Source organism: Acinonyx jubatus, chromosome B1, assembly GCF_027475565.1.
Source record: "Acinonyx jubatus isolate Ajub_Pintada_27869175 chromosome B1, VMU_Ajub_asm_v1.0, whole genome shotgun sequence".
NCBI lineage: Eukaryota > Metazoa > Chordata > Mammalia > Carnivora > Felidae > Acinonyx > Acinonyx jubatus.
The window spans coordinates 79,535,912-79,562,106 of record NC_069382.1 but is presented as its reverse complement, the minus strand read 5'-3'; the positions used below and the strand labels follow the sequence as shown (position 1 = coordinate 79,562,106).

Sequence of the window (26,195 nt, the reverse complement as noted above, 5' to 3'; positions counted from 1 at the left end):
AGGATGAAAGCTGAAAAACCTATTTTGATTTGCCAATGAACTGTTAATGTGGAGAAGGATAGGCAAACATATTTAGTAGTGATGGATGGAGGAAATCACGTGAATGGAAGATTGAATACTATCACCTCTCAACCTAAAAAAGGCTCACAGTGGTATTTCAATGACCTTAATTCTTAACCCCGGCTGTCTTTAGAATTCTTCAGGAGTCAGCCTTTAAAATATACCAGTGCCTGGGCCCTACTCCAGACCAGTTAAATCAGGCTCTATGGGGGTGGGATGGGGGGGTGGGTGAGGTCTGAGTTGCTGCTTATTTTAACAGCTCCTGGGGTGACTTTAGTTGTGTAGCCAGCTGAAGCACCATTGCTCTATGACGTAGGAGAAGCTGTCTGAGTCACCTGTTATTGTTGACATCACAAGCAGTTCATTTTGCTTCCAGATCCTTGGAGCCCAGTCTTTAGAAAAAAATGAATGCTTGGCACTGTTCTTTTATCTCATTTCCACCTCTTAAACCACCCTCATTAGGATTCACTATTTTATTTAGGAAAGCAGTTTCCCCCTGCTTTCTTGACATAATTTGCGGCAGTATATTGCTCAGAGCAAAGGCCAGAACGTTCTATACCTTATGCATTTGCTAGTTAAAATCTGGGGCTTGGGGGTAGAATTTGTGGAATTTTGCATTCTGTTGCTTGGCAACTTTAAGAGAGTTAAGCCTATACGTTCTGTGAGCATCAGAGTTACAAAGTTTGGTGAGCCCAGTCAATTATTTCTTGATACTAAAAAGAAATTAGTTCTCCATTATGTAGAGGGCTTGAAAAGTTGTCATTCAGAGCAGGGCATCCGTAGCGATGTCACACTTCTTCTACTTGACTCCACAAATTATTCTGCCCTTCAGCCCTCTCACCTCTCAAGAGTTCGATCTGATCAGACGCAAGGCTGGCATATCTTGGCAGAATGAAGCAAGGTGGTCACATTCCTCTGTGACGACATACGCAGGCAGTTACCGGAAAAAACAACTGGATGAGTCCACATGCAGCCGATTTTCTCTTAAAGCAGGACAGCATTGGCCTGAGTGTAACCAGTAAGACTTCTTTGTAATTTGTACCTGGATATGTCACTATAAATAGACAAGAATGCTAGTAGGAGGAAGAAGGTATTGTAGACCCTGAGAGCCTTCATAGACTTTTAACTCTGTGTATTTTCCTGTGTAAATGTCAGCTGGAAGAAGAGCTAAATGTCAGTTACCAGCTGAAATTATGATTATATTCTCTTTTAGTCCCAACATCATGTATAACTATCTACTCTTGAAGAGATAAAAATGTGAGTGTTTGATTAAATTGTAGGTATTTTGTATTCTCTGTTCAGCAAAGAGGTGCTCCTGAGAATTTCAGTTTGTTTCTTGTCTAGTTTTTCCACTTTTAGAAGTTGAAAAATTCCCTCAGAGCAGAAGGAAAGTTGACAAAATCCTCCTCTTTTCCCCACCTTGTATCATCTATCCATAAATGCAAGCGTTGAGGTCCTGAAAGACATTGAGTATTTAAGCTCAGTCTTACCAAAGGCCCATAGAAAAAAAGAATTTGTTTCATATGGTGACTGAAACTATAGAAATAAGTAATCACAAAGGAAGGACATTTTATTGGTGTCTGTGGTGGGGGAAGGGGTACTGTGTTTCTGGAAAGATCTCAGTGAAGCAGGTTTCCTCTGAGCTGGTTTAGGAGGTGGGGAAAGGAAAAGCATATTGCATAGAGAAGAGAATATGCACAAAGGCAAAGAAGTGTTTAATCCAAGTACGATCAGACAACCACAAATAGCTCAGTGAGTTTGAGACAGAAAGCAAAAGTGGAAAACTATGAGGACTTGTTATGAAATATGTCCCTCTGTATATTAATTGTCTACTATCTCATCCAAATTCTGGAAATGTATTTGAAAATCGACTGGATTTTTGACTCCAACTTGAGATGTGAGTAATTTCTCAAATAATGTCCTAATAATTATTAACTGTACTGCCTTCCGGGTCTTTCCAAATCATCAAAACAGTGCTGAAAACAAAAATGTCTCAGAATTCCTCTTCTTTTTTTTTTTTTTAATTTTTTTTAACGGTTTTTATTTATTTTTGAGACAGAGAGAGAGCATGAACAGGGGAGGGTCAGAGAGAGGGAGACACAGAATCTGAAACAGGCTCCAGGCTCTGAGCTGTCAGCACAGAGCCCGACGTGGGGCTCGAACCCACAGACCGCGAGATCGTGACCTAAGCCGAAGTCGGACGCTCAACCGACTGAGCCACCCAGGCGCCCCAGAGAATTCCTCTTCTATTAGATGCCTTGTCTAGTTTATTCCAACACACTCTAATCTCTGTATTTTTATTAAAAAATTTTTTTAATGTTTATTCAGTTTTGAGAGACAGAGAGAAACAGAGTGCAAGTGAGGGAGGGGCAGAGAGAGAGGGAGACACAGAATCCAAAGCAGGCTCCAGGCTCTGAGCTGTCAGCACAGAGCCCTACGTGGAGCTCAAACCCACGAACCGTGAGATCATGATCTGAGCCAAAGTCAGACACTTAACTGACTGAGGCACTCAGGCGCCCCTCTAGTCTCTGTATTTTTGGTTGCTCTCCAGTATGTTGACACTTGAATTATTTTTGGAAATCCTTTTGCTAATTCTGTGAATTCTGAAATACCTTTTGGCCAGATAGAGGAATCTTTATGCATGGCCAGGGTCATCTTCTCTGAAAACAGTGTTTGAAATCTGGTATCCAAACAGATCCAATCATCAGAGCAGGAAAAAAAAAAAAAAAAAATTAGTAACTCAAAAAGTACAGAAATACGACATCTGGTGAAAATGTCCAGAACTTCAAATCTGTGTCCTATTCAGAGTGTGATCATCTCATGCATCAGTCCAACCAATGCCCTCTTGTGACATTGCAGACATGAAAGACCCCAACCTTGTGAGGCTTATCTTTTTGGGGGGACCTCAGAAATGTAAATATATCGTTGGCATAACTACAGCTTATTCTGTTACAGGTTAAAAAGCAGTAAGTGTTATAAATGAAGATGAAGGGCAGATTCAGCTCATTTTGAAAGCACTGATTAAATTCTAAATTTGCTTTTGTTTTTAATCTTTTTCTTGGTTAATTTTAGCCCCAAGGCAAATGTCTTAAGTTCTGAGCAAAAGCTGTTTGATTAAAATTTTGTAAGGCTCTAAGCAGACATTTTTACACTGCTATACAATGAAAATGGTCCAAGGGGGATTTTTGAATAAAATATAAAATGACTGGTTATTTAAAATGTGTTAAGGCAGGTAAATATTAAGTGTACAAAACACAAGACCTTTTTTTCACTTATTTATTCACCACATACATTGACTAGCCATATAAAACAAGATGGAAGAAAATTGGTAGAAGTCTCAATCATTTGGTTCTGAATCAGTTTTAACAGTAAATATATAAAATTCATAAACATGCAAAAAGAAAGATCCATGCAAGAAACATTGGAAGAAGGGAGATTAGTGTGGTATAAAACGTAGACTGTGGGTTATCAATTCCACTTGTCTGCCAAAGTTAAAATAGGAGTTGCATTTTGACATCTGAAACTAATGTATGTCAACTGCACTTCAATTAAAAAAAAAAAAAGAGTTGCCCTTTGGAATGCCTAGACAGGGATATGGCTCGGTATAAATAATTTTAAGTCTTGATGCTTTTTTTATTAAATTATTTCTTTTATTCATTCATTAATCATATATTTATTAAGCTGCTACTATATGTGAGGTCTTTTAGGATAGATGCTGGGGCCACATCAGTGCTCAAAACATACATATGGCTCTTGTCTTCATGGAGCTTATAGTCTGGTGAGGGAAACAATCACCAGGGAAACAAGCTATTTGTGTTTGAAGGAAACAAATAGGGAACTCGGTTAAAAACAAAGAGGGGTGGCAGTTTCTTACAAAACTAAACATGGTCTTTCTATATAATCTAGCAGTCACGTTCCTAGATATTTACCTAACTGATCTGCAAACTTACATCTACACAAAAACCTGCATGTGAATGTTTATAGCAGTTTTATTCATAATCGCCCCAAAGTGGAAGGAAACAAAATGTCCTTCAATAGGTGAATCAATAAAAAACTGTCACATCCACACAGTGGACTATAATTCAGCAATAAAAAGAAATGAGGTATTAAGCCACAGAAGACATGGATGAATCTTAGCTCCATAGCCCTAACTGTACAAAGCTAGTCTGACAGGCACACATTGCATATTCAACTATATGATATTTTGGAAAAGAAAAACTAAGACAGTAAATAGATCAGTGATTGACAGGGGATAGGAGAGGGCTGAGTAGGTAAAGAACAAGGATTTCTTAGGTCAGTGAACCTATTCTATATGAAACAGTGATGGTGACTATAAGACATTAAGTTTTTATGAAAACCCATAGTACTTTACAGAGTAAAGAGTAACATTTAATATGAATAGATTTAAAGAAATTATTTAGGAAGTAGGAGGGTTCCCAGGATGGCATACAAAATGTGACAAAGCGATATAAATGTATATTACAAATGTATGAAACAAGCTCACGGAAGGAGGTGTGGGAATAAAGTGTTGATCTAAGTATTTTTTTAAGTTTATTTATTTATTTGGGGGGGAGGGGCAGAGAGAGAGGGAGAGAGTTCCAAGCAGGCTCTGTGCTGTCAGCAGAGAGCTTGACATGGAGCTCAAGCCCATGACCTAGGATCATGACCTGAACTGAAATCAAGAGTCAGATGCTTAACTGACTGAGCCACCCATGGGCCCCGGATCTAAGTGACTTTAGAAATGAATGGAGATTGCGAGACTAAAAGGCTAAAGGAACAATACATAACCTCTGTACTCTAGTTGATAAAGTTGTTTCCTATAGGGGGACAGGCAACAATTCTGAAACCACTATATGTATATTGGAACTGAACAATCAAGTAGATGGACAGTGGATGTTGGAGTGGGAACTTAATGATAAACAAAGGGAAGAGGATAGAATGATCCACGTAGTAATGGATTAGAATTGAGTACATCAGTATGAACACGTGTTTAGCTTAATATAGATATAGATGGTTATGTAAAGAAACATTTATCGCCTTATGTATATACACAGATTAGTATGCACACGTGTGCTTCCTTGGTCCCTGTGTGCAGCCCATATCAGTATGGGACATCGGCTGAGAGGGCCTAGAAATAAGACCTTGGAACAGTGAGCACACCAAATACCCAGATTTTAGTTTTTAATACTATCGTCTAGTAAAGGAACCAGAGTTTCTTGGACAAATGGTGATTCTCAGACTGAAGCAGAAGATATACAAGATGAGTTTGGAGTATCTTGTAGTGCCAGATAGTAAGAAAGCATCAAACAAAACAAAACAAAACAAAATAAAACAAAACAAAAATGATGGAGCCAACTGAAAGAGCTCCCAATGACCAAAGCTGGAAAAATTTAAGCAACAAAATAAAGCAGCGTTGGATCATAGTCCAAAGTATAAAATAGGCACCAGTCCATACTCTGATAAATGAATGACTAAATTAATTCATTAGTGAGGGGGGAAAGGACACATCCCTCATGCAGAACATTTTCATAATTTATGTAGTTATCTTGTACTCAAGGAGGTGGAGCATAACTCAGAGTAGTTAAGTGTGAGCTGTGCACAGCGACTTTCTTCCATTGACCATAGAAAGAGAAAAGACAGTAACTTTATAGTGGGGAAACCTGACAAATACTACTTCAAGCTAGCTGAGAGAGGTAAATGTCAATAATGATAAGATGACAACAAAGTTCTGGAAATGGATAGATGCACAACGGTTGTACACCATTGTGAATGTACTTAATGCCACTGATCTGTGCACTTAAAAAATGGCTACAATGGTGAATTTTAGGTTACGTACATTTTATAATAATAGCAATCACAACAGCAGCAGTAATAATAACTGATGAAGGTCAGGATTTCCAGAATGCAGAGGGAGGATATATGTATATCCACTCCTCTATAAAAACAGAAAAATCCTGGAAGAACTGTCAAAATCAACTTTTCAAAAACTCTCAAAGTTAACCATAGGTGTGCAACAATCTGACGAGTGTGTTTTCAAGAAAAACTGCAGAACTTTGGCAAGAATGTCAGGGTTTGTGGCACTGAAACTGTCCTGTTGATAGTTCTTGAAAGCAATGGTTCCTACACTTGTTTGATCATGAGAATGATCCGTTTTGTTAAAAAGAATGATTCTCAAGCCACTCACCTTAGAAATTCTGATTGGAGCACCAGTGAATCTGAATGTTTACCATATGTTCCACATGATTCTTATGATTAGAAAACAATGGGAAATGCCACTTTGTAAGAGGGTGAAAGACCCATTCTAGCAACATGGCCACCTGATGCCAAACTCAGTGTCGCTCCAGGGGCTTTTGAGTAGTCACTCTTTCAGTTGCTCTTTTCAGTTGAGTAATCTACAAAACCGGATGTTGTAGGGGTTTAAGTACTCTCCTTTACGTTCTAGGGCAATGCTTGCTTGCCTATCTCAACCTCGGACTCCCGGGTGGCCTCACTGTTGCTCAGGAGGAGTACAAACCCAGAAAAGATGAAAGCTATGATAACTCTGACCACGCCTTGCAGAACAGTCCTGAAGTATTTGAAATGATTTTCCTTTCTGACTTGGTACTTATACAGACAAATCCCTTTATGAAAAAGCAGCAGTACATTGGACCATGCTTCTGAAGTGAAGAGGAACTGAGCCAGGCCTTATCGAAAGCCACTGGACGAATATGGAGCATTAGTTTGTTACAAAAATAATACAAGGGGAACAGAGAGCAGAAACGTTGTTATAATGAAGGAATGTATAAATGAATTTTTATAAGAAAGGAAAGGATAGCATGATACAAAATTTTCATGAATGTATAAATTAAAAAAAGGAAATATGAAAGAAATGTAGTGCTTACCAGTAGGCCAAAATATGTCAAATTTCTAGGAATAAATGTAATCAAAGATGGGCAAGATCTCCACACAGAAAACTGTAAAACATTAGTGAGAGAAAACAAAGATGACCTAAGCAAATGGAGAGATAAACCATGTTCTTAGATTGGAAGATTGAAAGTTGTAAAAATATGAATTCTCTGCAAATTGATTTATAGATTCTATGCAATTCCAGTAGGTGTTTTTATGGAATTTGACAAGATGATTCAAGACAAGGAAATAGCCAGGACACCCTCAAAAGAGAACAAGGTTAGAGGGATTGCTCTACAGATAACAAAATGTACTATAAAGCCTCAATAATTAAGACGGTATTATGGCATAAGGATAGACAAATAGACCGATGGAACAGAATAAAGAGCCTACAAACAGACCTCTGTATATATGGACAATTATTTATGAAAAAGGTGGCAGAGAAGTGGAGAAAGGCCATTCTAGGTAGATGAATTCCAGATGAATCAAAGATCTAAGTATGAAAGGCAAAACAATAAAGCCATTAGATGACAGAGAATACCTTGATCTTGCAGTTGGCAAAGACTTCTTAAACAGAACACAAAAAGCCCTAAACACAAAGAAGAAGTTGTATAAGTTGAACCACTTTAAAATTAAGAAGTTCTGGTAAGAAAATACACCACTAAAGGTAGGAAAATGTGAGCCACAGAGAGGATGAAGATATTTTCAACTCAGTGACCAACAGAGGGCTCGTAACTATAATATAGTATAAACATACTATAATCTAGGAGGAAAAAGACAATCCACTAGCAAAATGGGAAAGAGACTTTTAAAAATGAAATTCACAAACCATATACCATACCATATTGAGTATAACCATAATGTTACAATGTAATGAGCACTATAAGCCAGATGCAGCATGTATTATATAATTTCATTTATATGTATTTCTATATATCATTTTAAAAAAACAGCCCAAACCATAGTGTTTGGGTATGTCTGCTTAGGCGATAAAAAATATAAAGAGAAGCAAAGAAGATTCCCATAGACATTAGTAAACTGGTCCACTGACTACCTGTATTGGACCTACCCCAAACCTACTGAGAATTAATTAGTTGGATTGGGCTCAGAAATCTGCATTTTATTTTTATTTAAAAAAAAAAATTTTTTTTAACATTTATTTATTTTTGAGACAGAGAGAGACAAAGCATGAACGGGGGAGGGGCAGAGAGAGAGGGAGACACAGAATCGGAAACAGGCTCCAGGCTCTGAGCCATCAGCCCAGAGCCGACGCGGGGCTCGAACTCACAGACCGGGAGATCGTGACCTAAGCTGAAGTCGGACGCTCAACCGACTGAGCCACCCAGGCGCCCCTATTTTTATTTTTTTAAATATTTATTTATTTAATTTGAGGGGAAAGCAAAGAGAGAGAGAGAGAGAGAGAGAGAGAGAGAGAGAGAATCCCAAGCAGACTCCACGCTGACAGCACATAGCCCAACACAGGGCTCAAACCCATGAACCGTGAGATCATGATGTAAGCCAAAATCAAAAGTCCAACGTTTAACTAAATGAGCCACCCACGTGCCCCAGAAATCTGCATTTTAAAATTCACACCCTCAGGTGACTCATCTGCTGCTTTATGTTAGGAGAAGATGTAGGGTGGGATACCAGGCCCTGTCTCAGGGATGATTAGGGCTAGTTTGTTAGCTGAATGAATGTCCAGGAGCATTTTACGACTCTCTAGGCTAACATCAATTCCACTCTACACCTACCTCACACACATAGTTCCAGGTCCCTGGAGCTTGGAGACTCTCTTCTCCCTCTAATTAGATGCCATAAACAATGTGCTGCACTCTAGAAATTGATGACTGCCCATTCTATACAAAATAACTGCTTCCCACCAAAACCCTGCTTGCCTAAAGTATCATACGTGTTTTGAATGATAGACACAGTATCTGAAAGTTCCTGAATTACTCCTCTGCTATTAAATTCTACACTTTCGGAAATCAACACAATTACTGTAATATTTCCTGTTCCACTCATAGCACTTATTTTGAAAACAACTCCCCTGGGGCACCTGGGTGGCTCAGTCAGTTAAGCATCTGACTTCGGCTCAGGTCACGATCTCACAGTTTGTGAATTTGAGCCCTGCATCGGGCTCTGTACTGACAGCTCAGAGCCTGGAGCCTGGAGCCTGGAGCCTGCTACGGATTCTGTGCCTCCCTCTCCCTCTCTCTCTCTGCCCCTCCCCCGCTCATGCTCTCTCTTTTTCTGTCTCTCAAAACCAAATAAACATTAAAAACAAACAAAAAAACACTCCGGAGAGAAAGACTCACAAATCCTGTTAAAACAATTATGAACTTAATGTTTGAGCTTTTCATGTAGAAAAATTGAATGTTTTACCCTTTTATGATGAAATAGAACAAACAAATCACTAGATAATAAAAAGTCCAGCTTGGGTTGATTTTAATGGGAGTGCAGGGTTATGGCTGGGAGTGCAGAAGGAGGAGCAGAAGCAAAAGTTTATGGAGTCAAATGAAAAGATGAGTGAAAATCCCTCTAAAACCATAGGCTGTGGCTCATCACCCACAGACTCATAACTTGTTTCTTCTAGTTGCTTAAGGGTGTCATCACCTAATGGCTCTGCCTTCAGTCCCACACTCTGCAGGGCTGGTTCCCCAGAGTCTACAGATGCTAAGGGTAAGTGCGGCAGTCAGCTGCGAGCCCATTTGCCAGGGCTGCTGTCTTTGTAACTTTTAGGCTCTTGAGTATAGTCCACATGGTTTCCATTTGCCTCTGAAAGACAAGGTGTCTTTAGGGAGAAAACGAATATGTTGCACCCTGGATCTGTGATTCTTAAAAATGAGCTATTCTGGGGCCAAAATGTCTTCATCCCTATTAGTCCCAGAATGTCACTTCTACCAGAGTTTGGAGATCCAGGTAAGGTATTCTGAACTTGACTGGGTACATCAAAAAACTTAGAAGAGAAAACAAAGCTATAAACCACCAACAAGTAAGCTATATTTACTCATCTATAACCACCACCATCACCCTGTTTTAGTTATATTAGAATAACACTAGCCGCTGAAACATGGAAACCTCAAATTCCAGTTGCTTAGCATAATAAAACATTTTTTTCTTTATATATAGCCCAAGGTGGGTGTTTTGCAGGCACAGACGTTCCACATGCTCCAGGGACACAGATTCCCTTTATTTGGGGGTTCCACCATCCCCTGGGGTGCCAGAGTTCTTTGTTTCCATTTAAAGGGTAGGGAAGGCACAACTTTTTTCTCACTTCAGCCTGGAAATGACGTATGTGCCTCTCTCAGGGTCACATTGCAATGGGAGTAGACACAAGGCTCCACCTAGATTCCAGACTGTTTACAAATGGGTTCCTCGGCTGGGTGGCCACTTCCTGGTAACAACTTCACAGTATAGAGGGGAACAACTAGCCTTCCTGCCACACGCAGGCTGATTTTGAGGAAAAAACACAATAGGTTTTCCCATATAATTTCCATCTCTCAGGGTGCCATCTTCAAAGGTTTAATACGACTTGAAATCTCAAATTAGGACTTTTTAGCACTTTATAAAATCTTCTGGTCATTTTTCTCACTTAGTATTTAAAGGTTTAATACGCGTGCATGTGTGGTGGGTGCAGAGTGGACACTATTTCCCAAATAATGGAGATAAACGTCTTTAATGGCTGCCTCGGACAATCACTATCCTGCGGGCTTTCCTAGTAAAATGTGGCTTTATTGGAATAGTACATTTGAAGTGGATTTTATGTGTTCTTCTATGGTTTGTTGGGGCAAGAGGACAGGACAGCTAACCATTTGTGCTATGGTTAAAATCGGGACAGACTTTCTTTCTCCCCTTTGCAGTAATGAACACAAATGAAAACACACTGTGTAGCTCCAAGACAAGTCTGAGCTAGGGTACGGGGAATTAAACAGCCTGATCACGTCATTCGCAGTAAGTTAAGGTGACAGTGCATCTGATCTGAGTAGTGCAGAGTCCAGTCCTATTGCATTTACACTGCTATCTCTGCCCTTCAGAATTCTGATTAACCATGCTAATTACCCATGGCCTGTGAGCACTGGTAGCTGAGTGGTCCTGGAGCTGGATGGGTGGAAGTTCTTTTTTTTTTTTTCAATGTTTATTTTATTTTTTTATTATTTTTTTTTAATTTTTTTTTCAACGTTTATTTATTTTTGGGACAGAGAGAGACAGAGCATGAACGGGGGAGGGGCAGAGAGAGAGGGAGATACAGAATCGGAAACAGGCTCCAGGCTCTGAGCCATCAGCCCAGAGCCTGACGCGGGGCTCAAACTCCCGGACGGCGAGATCATGACCTGGCTGAAGTCGGACGCTTAACCGACTGCGCCACCCAGGCGCCCCTATTTTTTTTATTTTTGAGAGAGAGAGAGAGAGAGAGAGAGAGAGAGAGAGGCAGAACATGAACAGGGGAGAGGCAGTGAGAGAGGGAGACGGAATTTGAAGCAGATTCCAGGCGCTGAGCTGTCAGCACAGAGCTCGATGTGGGGATAGAACCCCTGAACCGTAAGATCATGACCTCAGCCAAAGCTGGGTGCTCAACTGACTGAGCCACCCAGGCACCCCTCTTTTTTTTTTTTTTTAATGTTTATTGATTTATTTATTTTGGAGAGAGAGAGAGAAAGCAGGGGAAGGGCAGAGAGAGAGAGAGGGAGACACAGAATCTAAAGCAGGCTCCAGGTCTCGAGCTGTTAGCGCAGAGCCTGACTCAGGGCTTGAACCTACAAACCGTGAGATCATGACCTGAGCTGAAGTTGGATGCTTAACTGACTGAGCCACCCAGGCGCCCCTTGAAAGCAAAAGCAACAATTTCCTACTACATGATGTTTTCCTACCTCCTCTTCTGCTGTCATAGCACAGTACTGGTAGGAAGAAAGGAAGAAACAACAGAAGTGTATACATTCATGACGATGACTTATTAAGTGATTTGGCCCATGTTGCCTTCTTCACTCTCCTCCAACGGTCATTTTAACTTAACTTGATGACTACTCTCTTCCTTGAGAGGTGACAGTACACCTAGGTAGAATTATTTAACTTACTCAAATAATAACTTCTTGTGTTTCTTTTCAATTTCTATGCCCAGTTTTTGCATTATCAACCGTAATTTTGCTAGAAGCCCCTAATGATGGCAGGTAAAGCATGGAATCAAATGACCATTGATCTATTATTGATTGTCTCTTTGTAGACACATATATATTCATCAATATGCAAATAAGATGGGCTGTTCCTTTTTTTAATTTTTATTTATTTTTGACAGAGAGAGAGAGACAGAGCATGAGCAGGGGAGGGGCAGAGAGAGAGGGAGACACAGAATCCTCCGAGCTGTCAGCACAGAGCCTAACGCGGGGCTCGAACTCACAGATCGCGAGATCATGACCTGAGCCAAAGTTGGACACTCTACCGACTGAGCCACGCAGGCGCCCCCATCAGATGGGCTGTTCTTAAGTGCGATTTATGATCATCATAGGAAAAATACTCTCAAATTCTTTTTTACAATTGCTTTTCAAAGATTCATTCAGTCTTTTGTTCTACCTAAACTAAGGTGGTTTTTCCTTTTGCATTATTATCATTTTTTTTCCAAGTGTTTGATTTGGTTGTGGCTTTCCCTCCTATGGTCCATCACATGCTCATCTCTCACATTCAAAGAACAAAAAAATAGCTAATAAAAATTAGAATCTCTTTTTTTCTTACTGAAGTAAAAAAAAATGGTATATAATTGGTATAGAAGTTTCAGGTGCACAAGATTGTAATTCGATATTTGTATACACTACAAAGTGATCAATGCTATATGTCTAGTTATCATGCATCACCATACAATTGAGCCCCTTCACTCATTTTGCCCACCCCAATACCCCTTCCCCTCTGGTAACCCCAAGTATCTAAGAGTTTGTTTTTGTTTTGCTTTGTCTGTTTTGTTTTTTGGATTCCACACAAAAGTGAAATTATATGGTATTTGTCTTTCTCCATCTGACTTATTTCACTTACCATCCATGTTGTCATCAATGGCAAGATATCATTCTCTTTTATGGCTGGGTAGTATTCCATTATATGAATACCACATCTTCTTTATCCTTCAATGGATAATCAATCCATGGATACTTAGCTTGTTTCCATATCTTGGCTATTATAAATAATGCTGCAGTGGACATAGGTGTGCATATATCTTTTCAAATTCATGTTCTTCACATAAATACCTAAAAGTGGAATATCTAGGATCATTTGGTAGTTCTATTTTTAATTTTTTGAAGAATATCCATACTGGTTTCCATAGTGGCTGCACCAGTTCACATTTCTACTAACAGTGCGCAAATGTTCCCTTTTCTCAACATCCTTGCCAACACTTAATATTTCTTGTCTTTTTGATGACAGCCATTCTAACAGGGTGAGGTGATGTCTCATTGTGGTTTTGATCTGCATTTCCCCGATGATTAGTGATGTTGAGCATCTTTTCATGTACATGTTCGCCATCTGTATGTTTTCTTTTAAAAATGTCTACTCAGGTCCTCCCCATTTTTTAATTGGTTTGTTTGGGACATTTGTTGTTATTGTTGAGTTGTGTGACTCCTTTATATATTTTGGATATTAACCTCTTATCAGATATATCATTTGCAAATATCTTCTCCCATTCAGTAGGCTGCCTTTTTGTTTTGTTGATGGTTTTCTTCACTGTGCGGAAGCTTTTAAGTTTGATGTAGTCCCATTGCTTTATTTTTGCTTTTGTTTCTCTTGCCTTTGGAATCAGAGCCAGAAAACATCACTAGGACCAGTGTCAAGGAGCTTACCATCCATGTTTTCACCTAGGAGTTTTATGGCCTTAGGTTTTGCATCCAAGTCTCTAATCCATTTTGAGTTAACTTTTGTGTCTGGCATAAGAAAGTAGTCTAGTTTCGTTTTGTTCTGTAAGGCTGGCCAGTTTTCCCAGCACCATTTATTGAAGAGACTGTCCTTACCCCACTGTATCTTCTTGTCTCCTTTGTTGTAAACTAATTGATTATATATGTGCAAGTTTATTTCTGGGCTCAACAAATAAAAATCAAGCATTATAAAACTGCATTACAACAAACGGAAATTGTTAAACAATTTAACTGTCTCTCCATTTATACTCTGCTAAGACAGACACTAGCAAAAAAAATTTTTTTAATTAAAAACCTTCTCTCCAGCAGAAACAATTTCTGAAGAATGTGGTGGAATGCAGCACACTAGAAGGCAGCACTCCCCAGCAAGCCCTTTCCCTTCTTTTCTTCTTTGCACCATGCCTGTGTCCCCTCTAAGATGTGCCCAAGTTACCCTTGCAAAACAGTACACTGGCCTCTTTGATTCGTGCTGTTTCAGGAGATGTAATATAGACTAGGGAGGAGGTTTTATATACTATGACCACATCAAAGCCCAGATGTGCCAACATGTGTGAGATCTCCCTGGGATATTCCCTAACCGCAGATAACAAATTCCAAGTCCTAGAAGGAGCTCCCTGGAACTGTTGTATGGTATATAGCTTCTTATAAGGATGACGATGTTTAGGAGAATATTTACAAGAATCAAATAATATTTGAAGAGGACAACATGGAGATAGTTTGTCACGTTAGTTCAAGTACTTGTGTCCATTTTTAACATCCTTCTTTTTCACTTATTCTTTTACTCCCACTTTTTTTCTTCTGTGAAGACTTCTCCAAACCTCAAAAGACTTCTAAAAGCAGTGAGAATTCACCAGACTATTTCACAAGTCATGTTTTCACACGGGGAGATCTTAAAACATAAACAAGATGTTTTCACTTCTTTTTCCTGTCTCACTTGCAATAAAATTCCAATTCCTTACCAAAACCTATAAGGTCTTGCACAAACATGACCCTATCTTTCCAGTCTCATTGCATGCCTCTGCCCTTTTGTTCTTTTAGTAACTTGAAAATGCTAAGCCATTTCCTACCTCAGGACCTTTGCATATACACAGTCTCTTTGTTGGAATGTGATTATCCCAGCTCTGCTGAGCTGCATCCTTCAGGTATGAATTTAAATGTTACCTCTTCAGAGAGGTCTTCCCAGGCCACCATATTTAAAATAAGTTCTTCAGGGGCGCCTGGGTGGCTTAGTTGGTTAAGCGGGCCGACTTCGGCTCAGGTCATGATCTCGCGGTCCGTGAGTTTGAGCCCCGCGTCGGGCTCTGTGCTGACAGCTCAGAGCCTGGAGCCTGTTTCAGATTCTGTGTCTCCCTCTCTCTGACCCTCTCCTGTTCATGCTCTGTCTCTCCCTGTCTCAAAAATAAATAAAACATTAAAAAAAAATTAAAATAAGTTCTTCACAATCTTTCCCTCTTAAATTCTATCTTGGTGCCTAGTTTGCTTTCTATGTATTATTGTATTTGTTTACTTGTTATCTCTTTCCATTTCTGGAACATAAGTTCCATGAGAGCAGGGACTTGTCCACCTTGTTTGTCTCTGTATCTCTAGCACCTGAGACAGGGCTCAGCATAAACCAGATGCCCTATAATTGTGTGTTGAACAATGGTTTTTATGGACCTTCCATTGTGGACTTTCCCCCACAATGATAGTTTCTTATTTGTAATTTGTCTTCCAAAAGGGAATTTATGAAGTACTTTTAAATATTAGAATGTAGTCTTCACGGAAACAAACTTTCAAAGACTTGTGTTCCCAGTGGCCAGTCTGTAGAATTCTGTGTCGTAGCACATAAAATTGTAAGACTCTAAAAATTGCATAAATAAGTAGTGTATGGCCCTATTGCATGTGTACATGATTTTAGTTACATATACTCCTCCATCCCGGCCCCAGGTCCGCAATGGGCTGAAGGAGATACAGCTAAGCAAACCCCAAATCTGAAACATAGACATACAGTAGTATAAATGAGAAATGGCAAACATGACTTGGGATGAGAGGGAGAGAGGAAAGAGAGCAGAATAGCTGGTACCTGTAGGGCCTAAGGCAGGGGAACTGCCTTCCACTTCTTAGGAATGTTGATGTCTTGTGGCTTTCGAGTTTTGTCAATCTTGTTTCCATAATGTCTCAGGGATACATGCCTCTGGTACTGTTTCTGGGCCATTTCCAAAGCTTATTGGTCCTAGAGGCTGGGGGCCCAGAATGAAGGTGGAGGCAGATGGGTTAGGGCATGCCTGAACAGAGGAGGCTTTGCCCACAGGTTTTCTAGTCTATCTGAGAAAGGGGCAATAGGTTGGCCCTGGGATGGAATAAGAAAGGAGTAAATGGCAGCCAACCCAGACAACCTGCTCCCTGCCTTTCCGGAAGAGACTCACAGCTCCCCAGTCAACGCTCCTTCACACCCAGGCCAGCTTTTCCCGGATAGGGGTGATGAAAATATGAAATGGGGCTTAGCTAAGGCTAAGAATGAACTCTTGAGATGTTTTGGTGCAAAAAGATGATGTTTGTTAAAGTTTATTCATTTAATTTAAGAGAGAGAGAGAGAGTATGTGAGCAGGAGAGGGGCAGAGGAAGAGAGAGAGAGAGAATCCCAAGCAGGCTCCATGCTGTCAGTGCAGAGCCCAGTGTGGGGCTTTAACTCACAAACCATGAGATCATGCCCTGAGCCGAAATCAAGAGTCAGATGCTTAACCGACTGAGCCACCCAGGCACCCCCAAAAAGGTGGTTTTATTAAAACACAGGGACAGGACCTGTGGGCAGAAAGAGCTGCACTGCGGTTGTGAGGAGTGACTGATTATATACTTTTAAGTTTGTGGAAGGAGTGGGGATAAAGATTAAGTAAGTTTCTAAGGAATTTTGAAGCAAGGCTTTCAGGACCTTGGGGAGGGGGGGCTAGCTGCTATTAAGATAAGGTCACTTTTATTCTTTAATAAAATATAAACATTAAGACATGGAGGCAGCCATGGGTTCCTGGAGGAAGGTCACGCTCTGCATGCTTCAGGTGTCAGTGAGCTGCAAGCTGCAAGCAGATTTAATTTAAGCTACATTTCTCTTGCCTTTGTTTCCCTCATCAGAGGCATCAGGGGGACCTTCCCTCTCCGAGGCATTCTCATTAGTGCAGAAATGGGGCCAACAGAAAAGAGTGTCACCTCCCCCCCAGCTACCAGGAGAAACCCTGGAATGACACCTCCCTGAACAAACAGAAACCTGGTTCTTGTCTTTCTCTTCCACACAGTCCTATGCCTGTCAGCTGAGTTGTTTCTACCCTAAGACCCCATGCTTTTCACTCTTACCATAGGCACCCACCCCTGTTGCCTGACAGGGACTGATGTAACCATTTTTCTCCTGGTACAGCCCTTCCAGGTTCATCCTGTCAGGAGGAGGAGACTCCTCAGGCTTTGGTGAGGCTGTCTTCATTGTCTTTTCTTAGGGCACCCTTGTTTGCCTTCCACTGTTGCCAGACGAAAGCTGCCCCTGTGGGAGAGCTGAGGACTTGGCAGGCTGCTCCCTCACCTCACCACCTAGTGCCCTCATTCCCGCCCCCTCCTCGTCTCAGTGTGCAGCCTGCCGGGCCACTGGCTGCCCAGGCATGCAACGGAGGGAACAGGGTGACTTAGAACAATCCTCACTCGCTGCAGGCTCCCCACATTCGCTCCTAGTGTGGGCGGTCAGAGCAGAGGGACCTTGTAACGATGGGATTTAGTTTGCTTTCTGGCTCATTTGTATGCTTTGCTGTGGGAAGTGCATTTCTTTTAAACTATAGGAAGACAACAATGTTACATCGATGACAGATAAATCTAGATAGCCTGATGAGCAGTTTGCCTGGGATTAATGTCCTCACCACACAACAAGTGACAGATATGCTGAGTGACTGCCAGCACACCCCAAAAAATCCCAGGATAGAACCCCCAGACTCAGGAATTACCAATGTCCCTTTCAGAAGTTGGGGATTTTATTTTGCTCTCTCTGACTATTTTGAATTAGGAACCAGTGTCATAAATGGTTAAATGAGTTTGCCAGAAAATATTCAAGTGTAAGGCAACCGTATCCAAGTTCCCTGCAGAGACTGGACACAAAGGAACACTGGCAGCCAAGCCTGTTATTAAGAAGGTCACAAGATGCCATCTGTTACCGTGTGCACTTTACTGTTCAAGCATAACATCAACTAGGAGGTAGCTGCAATAGATTGTGCCTGTGAACTTAAAAGACAGCACTCTATTGGGCGATTTTAGTGGGCTTGCGTGAACAAACCGTGCTGTCTGCCTATGGGGATGCACAGGGTTGTATGGGGAGGAGATTAGAAGAAAACAAAGTACTGTTTTTAGGTCTGTTCTTGGTTATGGCTCCAGTGGAATTTGGGATGATGCTGGTTTTCCTAATCTTTTTCTTGCCTCGTTTTAGCCATTATAAAATATGATAGTGGCACTCTTTCTTTATCTGTAATTATGAAAGTGCCTTATTCTTTAGTCACAACTTAAAAAAATTTTTTTTTAATCCCTAGAGAAATTTAACAAATTGCACAATCAGTGTTTACTTACTCTTGCCTACATTCGTCAATTGTTAACATTTTGCCACGTTTGTTAACTGGAACTTTTTCTCTTGTTTTAAATTTTTACTTATTTATTTTGAGGGAGAGAGCATGAGTCGGGAGGGGGGGCGGGGCAGAGAGAGAGGGAGAGAGAGAGAATCCCAAGCAGGCTCGGTGCTAACAGCAGAGCCCAAGTTGGGGCTTGATCTCAGGACCGCGAGATCATGACCAAAACCAATATCAAGAGCCAAATGCTTAACCAACTGAGCCACCCAGTGCGCCCTCTGTCTCTTTATACTGATACTTGGTATACACTTCTTTGCTAAGCTTTTGAGAATAAATTACAGATATCGTAACAGTATATCCTTAAATACCGCAGCACTTACCTGAGTAAGAATGTTCTCTTACATAACCATAATACTATTATCATATTCAAGAAACTTAATACTGATAGAATATTTTTCACCAAATATACAGACCATTACATGCCTTATTTTTTTTTTAAATTTTTTAAAATGTTTGTTTACTTTTAAGAGAGAGAGATAGGGGAACAAGCAGGGGAGGGACAGAGAAAGAGGGAGACACAGAATCTGAAGCAGGCTTCAGGCTCTGAACTATCAGCACAGAGCCCGATGGGAGGCTTAAACCCACAAACCATGAGATCATGACCTGAGCCAAAGTCATACGTTTAATGAGCTGAGCCACCCAGGTGCTCTCTTACACTTGCTTTCTTTTTTCTTTTTTTTTTTTTTGAAAAAAAAATTTTTTTTTTTAATGTTTATTTATTTTTGAGACAGAGAGAGACCAGAGCATGAACGGGGGAAGGGCAGAGAGAGAGGGAGACACAGAATCGGAAGCAGGCTCCAGGCTCTGAGCCATCAGCCCAGAGCCCGACGCGGGGCTCGAACTCACGGACCGCGAGATCGTGACCTGAGCTGAAGTCGGAGGCTTAACCGACTGAGCCACCCAGGCGCCCCTTACACTTGCTTTCTTGATAACATGCTTTTAAAAAACCAAATACCTGTAGCATCACATCAGTATTGGCACAACATTTAAGGACCTAAATGTAAAGGTAGAATTTGTTGGCTGTTACTAATATTGTTAGTTTCATCAACAAAATTGCTCAGTTTGGTACAGTTCTAACATTAGGAAGGGAAACAGGGAGGTGGATACACACTAGCAGATTAGGGTAACATTAAATGTCCTTAATTAAAAGGCCAGCTGAAACTACCAATGTCAAGTTGCACTGTGGACTCACTTTGTCAACTTTGAACTCACAAAGAAAAAAATTACTAGCTAACCATGCTCCAACATATGTGGGTTTGCTGATGTTCCTCTCCACAAACAGACTAAAGAAAATGAGAGACATTTCTGAAAATGTCAGAAAAATGCTCAGAAAGATGACCACGTTTGGGCAAAAGATGGACATATAAGTAGAAATCCCTCATAGACTGTCTAGCACAAATTCTAGTGCCTGTTTTTTCCCATAATCCATCAAATACCTCAAAAATACTTTCTATAAAACTTTAATATTATAGAATATCATTTACTAATTACTGATTATCATATAATTCTTGAAAGAAAAGGTGACATAAAACCATTCAAAGCCTCTGGCAGTCCAGTGGGATTTATAAAAGTCTCACAGAGCTTTGAAAGGCTAAGGATTCATAGCTAATGGAATAATCAGAACTAACTGTGCAGCATAAACTTTTTATCCACCTGCTTTTACTGTAGCTGTGAAAAAGCAGGTTTTTCTTGAATTCACCTGAATAAATTGTTGGACTCCGTATTGGACTTTAGCTTAAGATATCTTGTTTTAGAAGTTTATCAGCATAAAATTGCACAAATAGCAATGAGCATTTGACAAAAACTATTCCTCTCCCTTGACTCATTCCTAATGAAGAGACCCCATCATATTATGCCAAGCAAGTCCCCCTTTCTCTTTTAAATCAATTTTTATTTATTTTTAAGCAAATTAAAATGTTGTCATTAGGGAAATGTAAATTAAAACCAGTGAGACAGCACCTCACATCCATGAGAATGGTTATCATCACAAAGACGGACAATAACAAATGTTGGAGAGGATGTGGAAAAACCAGAATCTTCATTCATTGCTAATGGGGATGTAGAATAGTACTGCCACTGTGGAAAACACTTTGACAGGTTTTTTAAAGTTAAACATAAACTTATCGTAGGATCTAACAATTCCACCTACAGGCATGTATCCAAGAGAAATGAATACATATATCTACACAAAGACTTGGACATGAATGTTCACTGCAGCATTATCCATAATAGCCAGAATTGGAAATAAGCCTTATGTCTATCATGGTGAATGGACAACAAAATTTGGTATATTCATACAATGGAATACTGCTCATCAATAAGAAGGAACAAAGTACCAAACAGCTGCAATGTGGATGAACCTCAAAGATATTACGTTAAGTAAAAGGAGGCAGAGAGACAAAACCACCTGGCAGATGATTCTGATTTCTGCGCGATGTCCAATAAAGGCAAATCTATAGGGAAAGTAGGTTAGTGGTTTTCTGGGGCTGAGGGCAGGAAAGAAGATTAGCCAAAAATGGGCATGAGAGATCTTACTGGGATAATGAAAATGCTCTAATACTATATTATGGTATTTTGATGGTTGTATAACTCAGTACATTTACTTGGAATCACTGAACTATATACTTAAAGTGGGTCAATTTTATGATATAGAAGTTATATATCTCAATAAAATTGTTAAGAAATATACCAGGGCTGTTTCAGACCTTGAGAAAAATGTATACCCTTACAATTTCTGCATAGCCTTGGTTCCCTCTGATTCTAAAAGTATAAGCTGTATATTATAGAATGTTCCAGGTATGAAGATGTTTATCCCAACTTCTGGTTTCTGGTTCTGCTTGTAAGGAGCTTGGAAGATGCCTCTCCATTCTAGCAACAGGTAAAAAGCTGGACAAAATTTAAAATTAACAACTCCTCTTGGATTCATAAGAAAGGTGAGGACACAGGGAAAACTGCTGACCCCAAGATTAGAGAGACAGAAAAGGGAATATAGGTAGTGACAGCTTACCAAAGCAGAGACTCACAAGCAGAAACCACCATAGGAACCAGTAACGGGGTCTGAATATCCGAACTATACTTGATGAATCGCTGGAGCTGGGAGTTAAAAAACTCCAGGAGGACCCAGGCATAGGAAAGCACCTACCGTATTGTGAGACTTACCTTCAGGAATTTGGCCAGGCTACCACAGTAAATATCACAGAACAATTCAATTCCCTTGTGCTTCCAGCAGGCAGAGGGGAAGTACCATTTTGAAGTACTCCAGAGTCTATGTTCTTAACAAGGTCTGCCCTTAGGAGGAACTACTTTGCCAAAGCCTAATCTGCTCGGGTATCATTATGGTAGCCTAACTGAACTGGGGGAAAAGAAAAACCAAACTCTAACTTACCTTAGCCTTCCATGAGGGAAAAGAGAAATACTCAACTCCAGCCCACTCTAGCCATCCTATTCTACCTAACACGGAAGGAGGAAAACCCTAGAAACACTGTGAAGTTCACTGTCCAGAGGGATAGTTTCACTGAAAGACTGAGACCTAACCATAGGACTGTAGAATGCTTCCTCTCCCCCATACCCCATCACCTCATTATTAAGGGCCTATTTACAGCAATTCTTTTCCTTGGAACATCATGTCCACCTATCAAGAAATGTATGTAAGCCAATTTGACAATAACTTATGTTCATAAAAAAGAAAGAAAGAAATAGTTACAAGGCATACTAAAAGGCGCAAACATAATTTGAAGAGATAGAGTAAGCATCAGAACCAGACATGGCAGGATTTGGTATTATCAGACCAGGGATTTAAGGCAACTATGATTAATATTCTAAGGGCTCTAATGGATAAAGTAGACAGCATATAAGAACAGACAGGCAATGTAAGCAGAGAGATGCAAATCCTAAGAAAGAACCAAAAAAAGAAATGCCAGAGATCAAAAACACTGAGGAACAAATGAAAAATGAAGAATGCCTTTAATGGATTTATAAGTAGACTGGTCACAGCTGAGGAAAGAATCTCTGAGCTTAAGGTTATCTCAGTAAAAACACCTAAACTTGAAAAGCAATGAGAACAAAGACTAAAAAATAGGACAGAATAGCCAAGGACTGGAACAACTACAAAAAGTATAACATATGTTTTGGGAATACTGGAAGGAGAAGAAGGAGAGAAAGGAATAGAAGAAATGTATGAACAATAACAACTGAGAATTTCCACAGGTTAATGTCAGACACCAAACCATAGATCCAGGAATCTCAGGGAACATCAAGCAGGATAAATGTAAAACAAACAAAATACTTAAACGTAGGCATATCATTTTCAAACAACAGAAAATAAAAGATAAAGAAAAAAATCCTGAACAAAGGCAGAGGGAAAAACACCTTACCTATAGAGAAACAAGAATTGTATCCAGCTTCTCCTTAGAAACTATGGAAACGAGAAGAGAGTAGCATGAAATATTTAGTGTTGAGGAAAAAAAAAAAAACCCACCAACCTACAATTCTGTACCCTGTGAAATTATCCTTCAAAAGTGAGGGAGAAATGAACACTTTGTCAGACAAAGTGAGGGAATTTGTTGCCAATAGATCTGCCCTGCAAGAAATGTTAAAAGTTCTATACAGAGAAGGAAAAGAATAGGTCAGAAACTCAGATCTACATAGACAAGAAAAGCATTGAAGAAGGTATAGGTAAACATAAAATCAAAACTTTTATTTTTCTAATTTTTAACCTAACAACAGTTTATTCAAAATAATAATAGTAACAATGTATTCAATTATGTAGGCTTATGTATGTCTTCCAATAAAGGAAGCTAGAGAAAAGAAAATGTTATGAAGAAAATCATAAGGGAGAGAAAAAACATTTTATAACACTACATTGTAAAAAATCCATGTGTAGGTGGGCCTTTGCAGTCCTAACACATGCTGTTAAAGGGTCAACTGTATATGTACTTATTTATGCTTAAATACAAGAGAAATGAATGACAACAATGCCATAAGGGAGGGGAGAGAGGAATTAGGAATATTTTGTTATTATACGGCACTTGCACTACTTGTATAACATGTGGTATAATGTGACTTGAAATGTACTTGGAGTAGTTGTAACTACTCCAAACCCCAGGGCAACTATTTAAAAAGTAAAAAGAGAGGGAGGGAGGGAGGGAGGGAGGGAGGGAGAGAGAGAGAGAGAGAGAGAAATATAATTAAAATGTTAAGAAAGGAGAGAAAATGAAATCATATAAAATGCTCAACTGAAACCACAAAAGGCAGAGAAAGAGTAGAAGACAAATTTAGGAACAAGGAACAAGGGCAACAAATAGAAAACAGTAACAAATACAGTAGATGTTAATCCAGCTATATCAATAATACCCCAGGTGCCTTGACACTACCCAACTTCAATACTTACAAGAAAGTCAGAGTAATTAACACAATGCAGTATTGGTGAAAGAAGAGACATATAGATCAGTGGAACAGAATACAGAACCCAGAAATAGACCCACATAAATACAGGCAACCTATCTTTGACAGAGGAACAAAGGCAGTGCAATGGAGAAAAGACAGTCTTTTCAACAAATTTTGTCGGAACAACTGAACATCTGCATGTAAAAAAAAAAAAAATCTAGACATACACTTTACACCCTTACAAAATTTTCTCAAGATGGATCATAGACCTAAATGTAAAATGCAGAAGTGTAAAACTCCAAGAATATAGCATAGGAAAAAACCTAGATGACCTTGGTATGGCAATGACTTTTTAGATATGACATCAAAAACATGCTCCATAAAAGAAATAATAGATTAGATGAGTTTTATTAAAATTAAATTTTTCTGCTCTGCAAAAGACAAGAGAATGAGAAGCCACAGATTGGGAGAAAATATTTGCAAAGATACTTTTTATAAGGAGTTGTTATTCTAAATATACAAAGAACTCTTAAAACTCAACAAGAAACAAACAAAAAAACTGACTAAAAAATGAGCCAAAGACTTTAACAAACACCTCACTTGGAAGATATAAATATGGCAAATAATCATATGAAAAGATGCCCCACATCATATGTCATCAGGGAAATGCAAATTAGAAAACAACAATGAAATATCATTACACACATATGAAAATGGCCAAAATCTGGAACACTGACACTATCAAATACCAGCTGGTAAAGATGAGGAGCAAACAGGCACTCTCATGCATTGCTGGTGGGAATGCAAAATGGTACAGTCACTTTGAAAACCAGTTTGATGGTTTCTTAGGAAACTAAACATGCTCTTACCATATGATCTAGCAATTGTGGTCCTTGGGATTTATCCAAAAAAGTTGAAGACTTATGTCCCCACAAATACTTCCTTACACATAGATATTTATAGCAGCTTTATAATTGTCAAAATTGGGAAACAAGGAAGACGTTCTTTAGTAAGTCAATGGATAAATGAACTGTGGCGCATCTAGACAATGTGATACTATTCAGCACTAAAAAGAAATGAGCTGTCATGGAAAGACATAGAGGAAGCTTAAGTGCATATTACAAAGTGAAAGAAGCCAATCTGAAAAGGCTACATACTATAGGATTCCAACTACCTGACATTATGGAAAAGGCAAAACCATGGATACAGTAAAAAGATCAGAGGCTGCCAGGGGCTGGGAAGGAAGAGGAATGAATAAGCAGAACACAAAGGAATTTTAGGGCAGTGAATATACTCTGTATGAAACTATAATGATAGACACATGTCATTATACATTTGTCCAAACCTATAGAATCTACAACACCAAGAGTGAACTGTAATGTGAACTGTGATTAGGATGTTACAATGTAGGTTCACTGACTGTAATAAATGCACCACTCTGGCAGGGGGATGTTGATAATGAGAGCTATGCATGGGGTGGGGGGGGAGGCAGGAGTATATGAGTATATGGGGACTCTATGTTCTCTCAATTTTGCTGTGAATCTAAAACTGCTCTAAAAAATAAAATCTTTTTTAAAAAAGAGCAGCATTTGAAAGGTTAACTATTTTTAGATGGGAAAGGGGACATAGATAATTATTTTTTACTGGATTAAAATTTAAGAAAATTAATAAAGACTGAACACAGTCTCTACTTTAGGCTTACTTCAGGACAACCTCATAGAGAAAGCCAAAGTACATGTAAAACTGAATAATTTTGATAACATTTTAAAAATCATAGATGTATAATTTCGATGTCCCCTTAGCTATTATCAGTCTGGTTTTCTTTTTAAAATAAAATTGAAATGTGTACCACAAAAAAATTACCTCCACCCTCAAAAGCTCCAGAATATTTACTAAAAATTAACTTTTAGTCACAGTGTCATTTTACCTGACTCTTAATTTTTCCACTGGTTAAATTCTAAAGGGAAGTAAGTAATGTGTGTACAATTCATTTGCATGGTACAAATGGGAATGTAAGAGATTTTACTCTAACCCTCGGTTTAATCCTGGTTTTCCCTCTTCATTTGGATGCAGGACTATTACCTCATATGACCAGTTCTTTCAAAAATTCACATGATGTCAAGCACAGTGTGGTAAGTCCAATATTTCTCAATGACCTTGACATGGAGAGCGCTTAAACAATCGTACCCTGCATATTTCATAAAAAACTATTTATTGTTTAAAATTACTTACTCATCAAACATGTATTTATGAATGCTTATTATGTGTGTAGCTTTCTTTTAGCTGATGGGAATACAGTGATAAACAGCCAAGGTTATAAATTGTGAACTGATGATGTTGTGTCTCTTCTTTA

General features: G+C 39.4%; 1 protein-coding gene across 1 annotated transcript in view; it reads left to right on the top strand.

Moving 5' to 3' along the window:
• Positions 1-296: 296 nt before the first annotated feature.
• Positions 297-26,195, top strand: part of CB1H4orf51 (chromosome B1 C4orf51 homolog) — a 31,703-nt gene continuing 5,804 nt past the window's right edge. Inside the window, exons 1-3 of the mRNA XM_053216167.1 lie at positions 297-1,078; positions 9,548-9,624; positions 25,916-25,974. Of these exons, the coding sequence (XP_053072142.1) occupies positions 846-1,078; positions 9,548-9,624; positions 25,916-25,974 (369 nt within the window). The 5' untranslated portion in view covers positions 297-845. The remainder of the gene's footprint in view (positions 1,079-9,547; positions 9,625-25,915; positions 25,975-26,195) is intronic.